This window comes from Marmota monax, unplaced genomic scaffold (genome assembly GCF_021218885.2).
Source record: "Marmota monax isolate L192 unplaced genomic scaffold, Marmota_monax_Labrador192_F-V1.1 WCK01_AAM20220418_F8-fsc00099, whole genome shotgun sequence".
In the NCBI taxonomy this organism is placed as follows: Eukaryota; Metazoa; Chordata; class Mammalia; order Rodentia; family Sciuridae; genus Marmota; species Marmota monax.
The window spans coordinates 6,985,214-6,999,356 of NW_026692126.1; the positions used below are offsets into that span (position 1 = coordinate 6,985,214).

Here is a 14,143-nt window from a genome sequence, read left to right on the forward strand (position 1 = left end):
CCCCTCCCCTCTTCTCTCTCTACCCCCTCTACTGTCATTCATTTCTCCCCCTTGTATTATTTTTCCCTTTCCCCTCACTTCCTCTTGTATGTAATTTTGTATAACCCTGAGGGTCTCCTTCCATTTCCATGCAATTTCCCTTCTCTCTCCCTTTCCCTCCCACCTCTCATCCCTGTTTAATGTTAATCTTCTTCTCCTGCTCTTCGTCCCTACTCTGTTCTTAGTTACTCTCCTTATATCAAAGAAGACATTTGGCATTTGTTGGCCCAGTTTTTGATTGGATCCTTTATTTTATTTATTGTTGAGTTTTGAGAGATCTTTGTATATTTTGGATAATATATATAGTCCTTTATGAAATATTTCTTTTAAAGTATTTCCTCCCAATCTGTGGCTTGTCTTCATTATCTTAACGGTATCTGTCACAGAAGAAATTTTTTATTTTAATAAATCCAGCTTATCAATACCTTGGTGGATTTGCCTTTGGTGTCATGTCTAAAAGCCATTGTCAAACCCACAGTCATCTAGGTTTTTGCCACTATGTCTTAGAATTTTTATAGTTTTACATTTTACATTTAGGTCTGTGATTCATTTCAAGTTCATGTTTGCAAAGACTCTAAGGCTTATGTTTAGACTAATTTAAAAAAAATTTTTGCATATGGTAACCAGTTTTCTCAGTTGTGTAGCATTCATTTATTTGTCATATAAGTTGATCATATTTATGTGACTCTGGGCTCTATTATGTTCTGTTTGTGTAAGTGTCTTTTCATCTGCCAATACCATACTCCCTTTACTTTATAGTTAAGTCTTGAAGTAAGTTTTCTAACTTTGTTCTTCTCCTTCAATATGGTGTTGGCTATTCTGGATTTTTTCCCCCTAGATATATAAACACGAGAATTTGTTGATACTTAAAGAATAATTTGCTGGGTTTTGATTGGGATTGCATTAATTCTTGGGTCAAATTGTGAAAAACTGGCATCCTCACAATATCAAGTCTTCCTGTCGCTGATTATGGACTATATCTCCATTTATTTAGTTGTTCTTTGATTTTTTACATCATAAATCATGTAGATGTCTACTCATTCTGTTAGATTTTTTACCTGTTTCATTTGGGGAGACTGTTGAATCACTATTAGTGAACTTTGGATATTAAATTAATGAAAGAAAGTTATACTTATTTGGAGGAGTACTGTATATGCTGCAGTTCCCACACATTAGTAAATGTGATGGTTTTTATTTTGGTAGCAAATGTGTTCAAGGTCATAAACAATTTTGTGGGGTTTTTTGTACCATGGATTGTACCCAGCCACTGAGCCACATCCCTAGCCCTTTTTATTTTTATTTTGAAACAGGATCTCATTAAGTTGCTTGGGGCCTCACCAATTTGCTCAGATTGTCTTTGATCCCCCAGCTTCAACCTCCCGAGCTGCTGAATTACAGTTACATGCCACTGTGCCTGGCAATAATTCATTCTTTGATTATTGAATAGGTTGGGGTGAAACATTTTTATTGTATAAAACACTCATTTTTCAAGGAATAGTGTAAACAGCATATGTGAAATGAAATACTGTACTTGATGAATTTTTTTTTTTTGCCTCATGCCATGGCCAAGGTGGAGACCATGGTCTAGATGGTGGTATAGTTTGATAAATTTTTGACAGTTAATCCCCAAAACAAATTATTGTCACCCCAGGGGGAGGCCTTTATCCTATCCTATTTAATGTTTTTACTAACATAAGTAAGAATTCTTTACAGTAAATAAAAACAATGCAGGTAAATAGTTTTACACATGGCATAAAGCTGGCAGGGGTACTTAATATACCTAAAAATAAAAATATATTAAAAAATAAAGCTGGGTGTAGTGGCACATAACTGTAATCCCAACTACTCAAGAGACTGAGGTAGAAGGATTGCAAGTTCAAGTTCAGCCTAGGCAATTTAGTATGATATCCTGTTTTTTTCAAATTTTTTTTTTTTTAAAGGGCTGGGATATAATTCAGTGCCACAGTACTTGCCTGGCATGTATAAGGTCTGATACTGAAAAGAAAAAAATTCTGGATGTTATGAAATAGGTCAAAACAAATAAGATTAGGAATAAATACAAAATGGTAGACTCATGGGAATGATCTTTTACTCATTGAGTCTTGAAAAAACATAACGTGATGGTACATGATCCAAATTCCTCATATTATAGATGGGCTTAATAGCAAAGGCTTTTTAGGCAAAGGCACAGTGTAAACAAACAGACTGACAAAAATCAGTATAGTGTTAAACTATGTTAATAAATGTGTTTTTCAGAATTAGTATAAATGGTTTTGGATATTGACAAATATAGAGAAGGGTAGTTTTGGTGATATAGGATCTTAAAGTCACGTCATTAAAAAAACTGTTGAAGTACCTGAAATATTTTATCTTGAGAAAGAGAATTTCCCTCTCTCTTCAGATACTTTCAAGGGTATATCATACAATAAGGCATACTTAATCTTTGTGATTCTAGTACACAAAGCTGGTTTATACAGAATTCTTTTTCTATCCTAACCCTCTCCAAGTTGCCTTTGCTAAATTGTTCTTTAATAGTATTTCATCTGAGAAATTCTAAGGAATCATCATATGGAAATAGTTTTTGTAGTTACTAAATCTGTAGTTGGAGACATGTTCATAATTGGAAGTTGTATGTGAAAAACTCTTTTAGACTTTAGTACCAGGAAAAATAGTTTTCTCTGGGCTTTCTTTCTTTTTGAAATGAAAAACAATTATTAATATTTTTTGTAGAAACATCCTAGCAAAACTTAGTAAATTGTATAACCAGTATATTTGCTTCTGCCTCTTTTTCCTGTTCCTGATTATTACAACATTTATTAAATAAATGACTTAGTAAGTAAGTAAACATTGTAAGTACTTTGGGTGGAAATTCTAAGATACAAGTTTAGTTTTACTACCAATTATTTATTAAGCATTAGAACTTACAAATTAAAGTAATTGTTTTGTGATAATTACTTTCCCATCAATGAAAGCATCCTAGTACATAAGCATATGTCAAACTGGGCAGATGTTAATGTTGTTTACAGAAATTCCTATAAAGGGATTGAACTAGAAAAATTTTCAGGCTTATTGAAAAGTTTTTTTTTTTTTCTTTTTCTTTTTTAGTTGTTGACAGACCTTTATTTTATTTATTTATACATGGTGCTGATAATCGAACTCGGTGCCTCACACATGCCAGGCAAGTGAGCCACATCTCCAACCCAAAAGGTTATTTTTCTGTCATGCTTCAGCATATATTTAGGAGAGGTATTCCAGTTTATGAGGTAGTAAGGTTTAGCTAACCTGCTAACTAAAGTTCACTGAGAAAAATATCCAAGGGAAGTACATTGAACATTTAGGTAATAAATTTTTATTGAATAATTGCTAAATATATGATTAACTTTGTGTTAGACTCTGGGTATATTATCCCTTCCAAATTAAATTACAATGTAATGGATAGCCAAACAATTAAATTAATCACTATGTTATAACACTGTGCTCAAACAAATATTTTACATATGGTTAGTTAGCTCATATGATTTTTTTAAAGAGAGAGAGAGAGAATTTTAATATTTATTTTTTTTTTAGTTTTCGGCGGACACAACATCTTTGTTTGTATGTGGTGCTGAGGATTGAACCCAGGCCACACGCATGCCAGGCGAGCGCGCTACCACTTGAGCCACATCCCCAGCCCCAGTTCATATGATTTTTAATAAGAGTTGACATTCATTAGGAGAAAAATGCTAACCCATTTTGTCCCAAGATTTCAATTTTATAGGTGTAGGACACCTATAAAAATTTAAACCTATCAACGAATATACCACTTAAGGTAACTTTGAAATAATATTTGAGTAATATGTTCACAGAATTGAAAACTTGAGACTTAATGGGATAATAGGCGTGGCATGATGTGGAAGTGAAGTACCAGACTTCAAAGCCAATATGCAGCTTTCTTGAGTTGTAACTACTGTGTTTCTTTTCACATTCTTTTTAAAAATACTTTATTTTAGTTGTAGTTGGATGTAATACCTTTATTTTATTTTTATGTTGTGCTGAGGATCGAACCCAGTGCCCTGCATGTGCTAGATGAGCGCTCTACTGCTGAGCCACAACCCCAGCCCTCCCTTTTCACATTCTTTATCTTCCTTTGAACTTGCCATTGAGTGGAACTTATTCGCTCCAGTTGTATATTTGATAAAATCATGTTGAATTTCGGAATCCAGCAAAGGTCAATATTACTATGGCAAATTTGGGTTTAATTTTATAGGACTAAATAGAAATGTACCACAATATTTTAAGTCTACTTAGTATCACTAAAAACTTGTTATTAGGAACAGCAATGTGTTTCCAAATTGTGAACCCTCCAAAAAAAAAAAAAAAAAAAGTTTTTTATCCTTTCAAAGTTTTTTATTACCTACTTTTCACAGATATTTAGTACGTGGCATTTTCATTTGGTTCAGCTTGATTTCAAATTAGGAATTAGGAACTGGCCATTTTAATTTATTAATACATTAGTTCATTCAGCATTTATCATGTCTATTACTTAACAAACCCTCTACTTGATTCTAGGACTGTGGAAATGATTGTCACTTGCTTTCCAGGAATAACAATCTAAAAAAGAAAAAGAAAAAAAAAACTATGAACCAAGAAGTGTAACATATTATAACATATGCACTGATAGTGGTAGGCATAAATGTATAGCACACCTACTAAATTTAACTTAGTATCTGTGTTTGAATGCATACTATTCTTTCTTTTTCTTTTTTTTTTTAAGGTCCTTTTCCATGTGATATATGTGGACGTCAGTTCAATGACACTGGAAATTTGAAACGCCACATAGAATGTACTCATGGTGGAAAAAGAAAATGGACTTGCTTTATTTGTGGAAAATCAGTACGAGAAAGGTGAAGATTTATCTGCATACACAGACAAATTTTAGCACTTTTATGTAAAAAATAATTATTATGAATTTGGCTTATGAAGTGTAGAGTAACTCAAGACACAAAATACCTGAATACTGCTTTAGTTTAAAATATAAAGAAAAAAGAAGAAATTATATGAAATATTGTAGCTAATGATATGGAGCCAGGATTTGCAGGTTTAGATGATTGATTTAACTTACATTTCATTTGTTTTTGAAATCCCACTAAAATATATTAAAGGCATTATGTTTGCTTTTTAAAGACATTAAGCTACAAAGAGAAGAGAAAGATAACATGGCAGCTCAGGTTTGAAAGCTATATAGCGGGTGAATCACTTCTAACTGACTTAGTACATCTAAGAAAAGACAAATCCCAAAGGACCATGGGAAATGGAAAAAGCCTAGTTTGTCACAGAATCCACACAAGGTATAGGAACTAGCAGTATTGAGTACCACTGGAACTCTCTAGTGAAGGAGAGACAGATCAAAAGCACTAGAGTAAAAACTTTGAAAGTTTTCAAAGTTAGATCATTAGATTCTTTTCCATAGACCCAATGTGCCATTTCTGCTGGGCATCAGCCCTTTTCCCAAAAGAGGATTGCAGGACTAGAATATGCCACAATGTTATATGATTAAATGCCTTGTGAATGTTGAAAGGAGTAAGCCCTAGGGATTCTTCTGCTAATATCTTGTCCCTATCACTGAATCATGAGCAGATAGTCAAAGATTATAAGATGTAGAGGAAAACCTTTAACATGGAAAATAGATTACAGCACAAACAGAGGGGGTGGAAAAAGGATTGTAAGGAAACAGATTATGAAGAAAGAAGAAAACTTTTTTCTTTTAAGTAAACAATTACTAATTGTTTTCCCAGTTGAAGATTCAGAATCCATTATATAAGGGTAGGATACTGTAGGAAAGGATCACTTAATAAATCTCCTAGAAATTCAAAGCATGATGGCCAGAGTATAGATATCAATTGGAGAGCTAAAGGATAAATAGTGAAGGAAAAAAGGTGCAAAAATATAAAAAATAAAGATGAGATCATTAGAGGATCAGGGAAATCTAGCATCTGAATAGGAATTTCAGAAAGAATAGAAATAACATGGAGGGCTGGAAATTTATTTTTAATAATGCAAGATTATATCCTGAACTGAAGAATATCAATTGCCAGATAGAAATGACCCAGCAGATGCTTAGGTCATTAGATGAAAATATACATCACTGATATTTCAGAGCACCAGAGACAAAGAAACTATAAAAAGTTATATGCTTTTCGTGGTGTAGGGTCACATACATTGAATAGAATTACTTGGAGTTTTCTCAACAGCAACACTAGAAATAAGATGATGTAATAGTACTTTGAAAATTTGGAAAAAAAATAATCCCATCCTACAGTTCTTAAAAGAAAACATTTGCATCTGAGAGTAGAATTTGACACGTTTTCATGGTGTTAAAAAATAGCTTTTAATGTCCTATTTCTCATGAACTAATACAGAGTGTGTACTACCAAAATGCAAGAATAATCTCTCAAAGGGGAAGACAAGGGCTACAGGAAAACAAAGTTCTAACATAGGAGACAAGCAAAGGGCATTGACAGGAGGATAGTACATGAAAATACCAAAATGTCAGATATGTGACATATGCAATGGGTAGTCCATATTGATATTAGTGCGGTCTAAGACTTGTTGAGGGTTGTCGTTGGTTAGATTACTTGCTAGCATTTTTATCTTTTAATTAGGAGAACAGAATACTAGAGGAGGTCTGGTTTATTGCCTCTATTCACTCTCTTTAGAACTTCTGTATGCTAATGTTAATTAAGGATATTTAATTTCTTCCACAGAAATTTTATTTTGGGGCTATCCTCAGAATAAAACAACAACAAAAAGGGAATAATTATGTCTGAGGAGGGAGTAAAAAATGAGATTAAGGAGAAGCATTAAGTCTTAATCTGCACATGAACTTAATGCTATTGTAAACAGTACATATAAATTTTATACACTCTTCAGGATGTGAAAGTTTCATAGTCTAAAGCAGTGAGAAATGTCTTTTTCTTAAAACAATAGATGGATATGATGGAGGTATAGGAAAATCATTTTAGTACATTATATAAAATCATTTATAGATAGAAAAATACAGACTATTGTTTGGGCATAAATTAATTTTTCTACTAATAGTATTTCTGTAAAAATAAAAAGTAAGCCAAAAGAAAAACAAAGATAATTCTTCTATCTTTTTACTATAACTACTTAGAAGGTAGGGGTCTGGTTATTTTGGGGGGGTATTTTCCTCAGTGCTGGAACTGTTACTTGTCAAGTGTTGGTGGTCCTTGTAGAAGTGCACCATCTGCTGGTGCTGGTGGAGCTTGACTTTCATTTCATATTAAGCCTTTTAATGAGACTGAAATTTAAAACAAACTACTATTGACAGCTAAAAGCCTGCAAGTCTTACTTGCTTTTCATTTCCTTTCCTCTGGTAAATAACATGTCCATGTTTACTTAGCACGTTAGTATGTGGGGAAATTCTGAATGTTAGAATTTCAGGGACTGCTGGTTGTGGTTTACTTGGAGCTGTAATGGTTACACACTAGCCCATCCAGGTCAGTGGGACTGGAAGACTTAGGAAGAGCAAAAATTATATCCTTTATATAGATTCCTTTTATACATCACCACCTGAAACTCAGTAACACCTGTATTGTTTTCTTTGCCTTAAAACATCTAACAAGTAATGAGCACACAATTGGAAGGAAAAACTGATAAACTGAATTCCTTAAATATTTTCAACCTTCTGTACTAAAATCCACATACGTTTTACCCAATTCAGTAGTGATAATTGAGCATTTTTTACTTACACTTCTTCAAAGTGTGCTTAAGTTGTACAGTTAAATCTGTAAGCAACCAATAACAAAGAATGCCACAATCAGTGTTTTTAATTTTTTTTTAATGAGAAAGACATGACAAGCATATTTGTGTACTGCTGAGAGTAAAAATATTGTAGGAAAAAGAATTGCTATTATATCTCTAGCTTTGTATACCATTCTATTAATCTTTCTGGAAATTTGTAGTATATACATGGGTATATAATAAAACTTTAAATTTATGTATTTTTAACAGAACTACTTTGAAAGAACATTTGAGAATCCATAGTGGAGAAAAGCCTCATCTTTGTAGTATTTGTGGACAAAGTTTTCGACATGGAAGCTCATACAGGTAAATAAAGCTATTTTTCCCTATGTGAGGTAAGATACAATTACATCTCCATTTTATTTATTTCTTATAATGTTTTTTATTGAATATTTCTAAACATGATATATAAAGTTGTACAAAAAGCTTTCTGTTCTCTACAGTTTTTAATATTTATTTGCATTTTAAAGGATTCATAAAGAATATTATTAAATGTTTCCTCATTGCCAAATTTACTAAAGGTTTTATACTAAGTTATTATTCTAATATTTATCTATTTTTCCTTGAATGAGAATTTATTTGGAACCTTTTTGTTTCAAATTTGGTGTTGTTTGTTTGTTTGTTTGTTTTTGCTTTTGTTTTTGTTTGCAGTACTAAGGATCCAATCCAGGGCCTTGAGCATGCTAGGCAAATGCTAAATCATTGAGTTACGTTCCCAGCTCTATTTCTTCATTCTTCATTATACAAGAATATCTTTTTTTTTTTTTTTTTTTTTTTTGTTATTTTATTTTTTTTTTTATTGTTGGTTTTTCAAAACATTACATAGTTCTTGATATATAATCTTTCACACTTTGCTTCAAGTGAGTTATGAACTCCCATTTTTAGCCCATATACAGATTGCAGAATCACATCAATTACACATCCATTGATTTACATATTGCCATACTTGTGACTGTCATGTTCTGCTACCTTTCCTATCCTCTACTATCCCCCCTCCCCTCCCCTCCCCACCCTTCTTCTCTCTCTACCCCCCCTATTGACCTTCATTTCTCCCCCTTGTATTATTTTTCCCTTTCCCCTCATTTCCTCTTGTATGTTCTTTTGTATAACCCTGAGGGTCTCCTTCCATTTCCATGCAATTTCCCTTTTCTCTCCCTTTCCCTCCCACCTCTCATCTCTGTTTAATGTTAATCTTCTCATGCTCTTCGTCCCTACTCTGTTCTTAGTTACTCTCCTTATATCAAAGGAGACATTTGGCATTTGCTTTTTAGGGATTGGCTAGCTTCACTTAGCATAATCTGCTCTAGTGCCATCCATTTCCCTGCAAATCAACAAGTACATGAAAAAATGCTCACCATCTCTAGCAGTCAGAGAAATGCAAATCAAAACCACCCTAAGATACCATCTCACTCCAGTAAGATTGGCAGCCATCATGAAGTCAAACAACAACAAGTGCTGGCGAGGATGTGGGGAAAAGGGTACACTTGTACATTGCTGGTGGGACTGCAAATTGGTGCAGCCAATTTGGAAAGCAGTATGGAGATTTCTTGGAAAGCTGGGAATGGAGCCACCATTTGACCCAGCTATTCCCCTTCTTGGTCTATTCCCTAAAGACCTAAAAAGAGCATGCTACAGGGACACTGCTACATCGATGTTCATAGCAGCTCAATTCACAATAGCAAGACTTTGGAACCAACCCAGATGCCCTTCAATAGACGAATGGATTAAAAAAATGTGGCATTTATACACAAGAATATCTTTAGTATAAAAACATGGCAAGTTTAAAACTCTAGAATTCTCAATTTTATGAATGAATCTCTGACCACATTTGAAGTTTATGAAAATGTTTTTCTAGATATATAACTGCTTTTTGGAAATGCTTGCATCATTTTAATTTTATGAATGGTTTCTAGAATTTTAGTCGTAAGGCTTTAGTGTTTACACTTTCATTTATTATTTTCCTCTTAAATTTAGATAGATTGTTTTTCCTTTAGATGCAGTCCAGTTAGATTACTGATTTTAGTTATGGTAGAATCAACACTTATTTTGGCAACTTGAATGAGAAAGCTCTTCATTTTACTAGGAGATATATATATATATATATATATATATATATATATATATATATACTGTATATGTGACAAAAGATGTGTGTGTGTGTGTGTGTGTGTATAGACACACACACATTGTATGTATATATAATAGATTGTAGGGATAGAAGAATTCAAGTTAAATCAATTTTAATAATCGAAACCTTTATAATCTGTGTTTGAATGACTATAAAAGGAGTTCCATTTTCCTCAACTAGTGCAAAGAGTGGTAAAGTGTAATTTTCATAATGTTGAGTTCTTTTATAATACAATAAATTCTGAACTATCAATTTATAAGTGGTATCACTTGTCTTCTGGAATAGTACTAATCTTCAGTTATTTGCTGTGTTATTTGCTATTATTATTATCATGTGTTTAGTCATTTGTACAGTTATTCCATTTGTCTGATTCTATTCCTGTAATATTCCTCCTTTCGATGTTTCTAAGACTTGGCCAGTCAGATAACAACCCCAGATATTTGGTAGATTCATGAAATAGATTTAAGATCTAACAGGTTGGGAAGAAATATTATCCAAAAGTGGTTTAAGCATGTGCACATGTTAAAATGCTTTTTTGGAAGTGATGAATAGAACCCTGGGGCCAATCAACAGAAGACTGAGAAAGGCTCTGAAAGTCAGATAAAAGACAAATAGTACCTGAAGGAGGTTGGGTAGACAGCCCATTTTTCATTATTTATTCATTTTCAAGTATTTGTCATCAGTTTCAGTGGTCTGCACTTTTTTTTCTTTATAGGCTTCACTTACGAGTACATCATGATGACAAAAGATATGAGTGTGATGAATGTGGAAAAACATTTATTCGTCATGACCACCTTACAAAGCACAAAAAAATACATTCAGGTAGGCTATATTTTGTTTTTTTATTTTCAGAATTTTTTAATACCTAAAAAGAACATCATAATGTTCTTTTTAGAACATTTTCTGAAAGAAGCATCTAAAAGAGAAGTAATTTTATGACATTCCCTGAAATTTTAATCATATATTTGGTCACCCTTTGTTGACTACAAAGTATAGTTTAAAATTTAATTTTAAACAAATTCTCAAAAAATTTGAATTTGCATATCATGGTGATATGTGGAATTATTGCTATTGTCACATCCCTAACGGAAGAAACTGTGATAATATTTCCCACTTTGATTGTATTTGAGAAATAGTTAGCAAAATTTTGGTGTTTTAAAGGAAAATGATTGTAATTGTTTATGTTATACTAAATTTTGAAAGCATCTTTGGAAAAAGAGTATTTTAATAATCTTGATCAATTTCAGATCTTTATACTGTATTTATAATTTTTACATTCTGGGGATTTCTTTCATATTTTCCTCTTAGATTGATGTTCAGGAAGTTCTAAGAGAGTCAACTATGTGAGCACAATAATGGGAAAGAGCCATCTCTAAGAGCACAGTAGAACAGGTGATTATTCTAATAAGCATAATTTAAAATATAAAGTATACAACAAATAATAGTTATTTTCTTAAATCATATCAGTGAGGCAGATTGCAGTTATTTTCAATTTTTTGTAATTTTTAGTTTTTTTTTTTATTTTTTTACTATTGGGGATTGAACCAGGGCACTTGACCACAGAGCTGCATCCCCAGCCCTTTTTTGTATTTTTATTTATAAACAGGTTCTTGCTGAGTTGCTTAGTGCCTCGCTTTTGCTAAGGCTGGCTTTGAACTCAAGATCCTCCTGCCTCAGCCTCCCTAGCCACTGGATTACAGATGTGCGCCACCACACCCAGCTGAGATAGTGATTTTTAAAGACCAAGTATTTGTAGCTAAATGTAAAAATAGGAAATCACCTAGGATTTTTCATTACATTTGCATTTTGGCTCATTGCAAAAGTAAGAAATCCCACAGATGAAAATCTTTCAAAAGCAAAGTACAAAGATCTGAAATGTTCAGGTCCTTTTTATAAATAGTAAAACAGCCTCTTTTCAATGTAATGTATGTTCATTTGAGGTGTTTCACATCTAGACATATATATCTATATAAACAACTAAAAAATATCCTGGGTTTTAAAGTAATTTCATTTATTTTGCTCTTTTACATTGAAAGGTACGATTTGAAATCTAGAGCAGAAGGCTGTTAATTTCTTTTCCAAGTGGATAAAGGATTTACATTCGTGAAATTAAATATAGATTCCCTAAGGAAAGATGTTTAAGAAAGGAATATAAAGGAAATAGCCCAGAATAATAGGTGGTTTTACTTTCTTGGTTTGTTTCCTAGCATGTGATCTTATTGTTTGGTCATTTATTTATGGGGGGGGGGAAAACAAACTGAAATGTATACTATAATCAAAGTATTTGGAACTTTATTTTTAGGTGAAAAGGCTCATCAGTGTGAAGAATGTGGAAAATGTTTTGGTCGTAGGGATCATCTCACTGTTCATTACAAAAGTGTGCACCTTGGTGAGAAAGTGTGGCAAAAGTGAGTGAAAAAGTAAAATTTTTCATAATTACTACATAGGCTGAGTCTTGATTGAGGAAGAGTTAGAGCTTTTTGTTTAATTAGGGATAGGTTAATCAGCTGTTTTTTTTTCTAGTTTATCATAGCTTCTTTATAGATCTTAAAGAATTGAGCAAGGCATATTTTTTCCTACTTATTTTCACTGAATTGAAGGAGTAAGAGGTGGTAGACATAGACTTTGACTTAAATAATACTCTTTTGCAAATATCTTAGTCCTCACAATTAAATTTTACATTTGAGATTATTTAACTCAAAAATACTCTTAGGCACTACAGTATGCTGCTCACTAAGTTAACTTTTGGGTAATTTATAGTTTTATGTCTATGATAAAAATGAGGGGCAAGTATTTCATTCCTTGAAATTTATTTGATTTATAAGTGCAAATATCAAATATTTATTATAAAGTGAAATGATGAGAGCATTGTCAACTTTTTGATGAATGTGAATTTTGAGATTGCTGCAGTTTCTAATCAGCCTCAGTATTTGTTTCTTTAATGTTTTAATTTACATAAAGTAAAATTTTCTCTTTTTAGAGAATAGTTCTGTAAGTCATATAATCACTACCATCAGAATACAGACTATTTCCATAACCTCAGAATTTGTACCCTTTGTACTCAGTTGCTCTTCCCTTTAGCCCACTATTGATCTGTTTTTGTCCTATTAATTTTTTCTTGTATATTTAAATAGCTGATATTAAAAAGTGATTTAAAACAGTTGAGAATCTGAAGGCTTCTTTTTATGGATTTTTTAATATAACTGGAGGAATAAGAACCAGCAACAAGCTCCATACCTAAAAGTATCCATGTTTCTGTAGAGTTCTATGCTTTATTCATATGATAATTATATGTACAGTTATAAAATTGGAACTTATTTTCATTATTATTAAAAATTACATTGAAAAATGCAAACATTTTTATTTTCTTAGATATAAAGCAACCTTTCATCAATGTGATGTTTGTAAGAAAATTTTTAAAGGAAAATCAAGTCTGGAAATGCATTTTCGGACACATTCAGGTAAGACTTAATGGGTACTTCATATATACTTTGGTGAGGTTATTCAGGAGTAAAATATGCCCATATTTGTTCTTGGTTAAATCATTTTCCTCATTAAGATGTCTACTCATTATATTGGAGTTTATGTGAATAAGCAATATTGGTCTTCTAGTCTGTACTGTATTCTAAAAGCTTCAGTACTTTTGAATATCATTATTTAGAATTTGGAAAATTATTCTCCTATGTGGCTTATTCTCATCCATACATGTTTTGCTTATGTAATCCTCAGAGTAGTGATTATATATTTACTTCAATAGTTGTCTTGTTGAAACAGTAATACATTAGTTAAAATTGGCATAAACTGATAGAAATCTGGGATTGGATTTTAGCCTTGGTTCATATTTTTAAGTCCAAGGTAAATTGTCTTTATAAGATCTTTGTGCTGTAGTATAGCATATAAAGTGTACAAATCTTAATGGACAGATCAATGAGTTTTTATAATTAATATGTCAATGTAGCCACCCCTCAGATCAACATGTAGAATACTGCCAGGACCCCAGAGGCATCTTCCCTGTCCCCTCCTTGCAGAGATAATGACTATGTTGACTTATATCAATAAAAATTAGTTGTGTCTGTTTGAACCTCATATAAATGGAATTACATAATAAGAACATTTTTTTTTTTCAAGATCTGGCTTTCACTCAAAAGTATGTCTGTGAGATACTTTTATGAG

General features: G+C 32.3%; 1 protein-coding gene across 1 annotated transcript in view; it reads left to right on the top strand.

Annotated features, from left to right (window-relative positions):
• Positions 1-14,143, top strand: part of Zbtb41 (zinc finger and BTB domain containing 41) — a 45,793-nt gene that overhangs the window by 12,713 nt on the left and 18,937 nt on the right. The window contains exons 6-10 of the mRNA XM_046464896.2: positions 4,793-4,922; positions 8,053-8,148; positions 10,686-10,792; positions 12,273-12,378; positions 13,343-13,431. Coding sequence (XP_046320852.1) covers positions 4,793-4,922; positions 8,053-8,148; positions 10,686-10,792; positions 12,273-12,378; positions 13,343-13,431 — 528 coding nt within the window. The remainder of the gene's footprint in view (positions 1-4,792; positions 4,923-8,052; positions 8,149-10,685; positions 10,793-12,272; positions 12,379-13,342; positions 13,432-14,143) is intronic.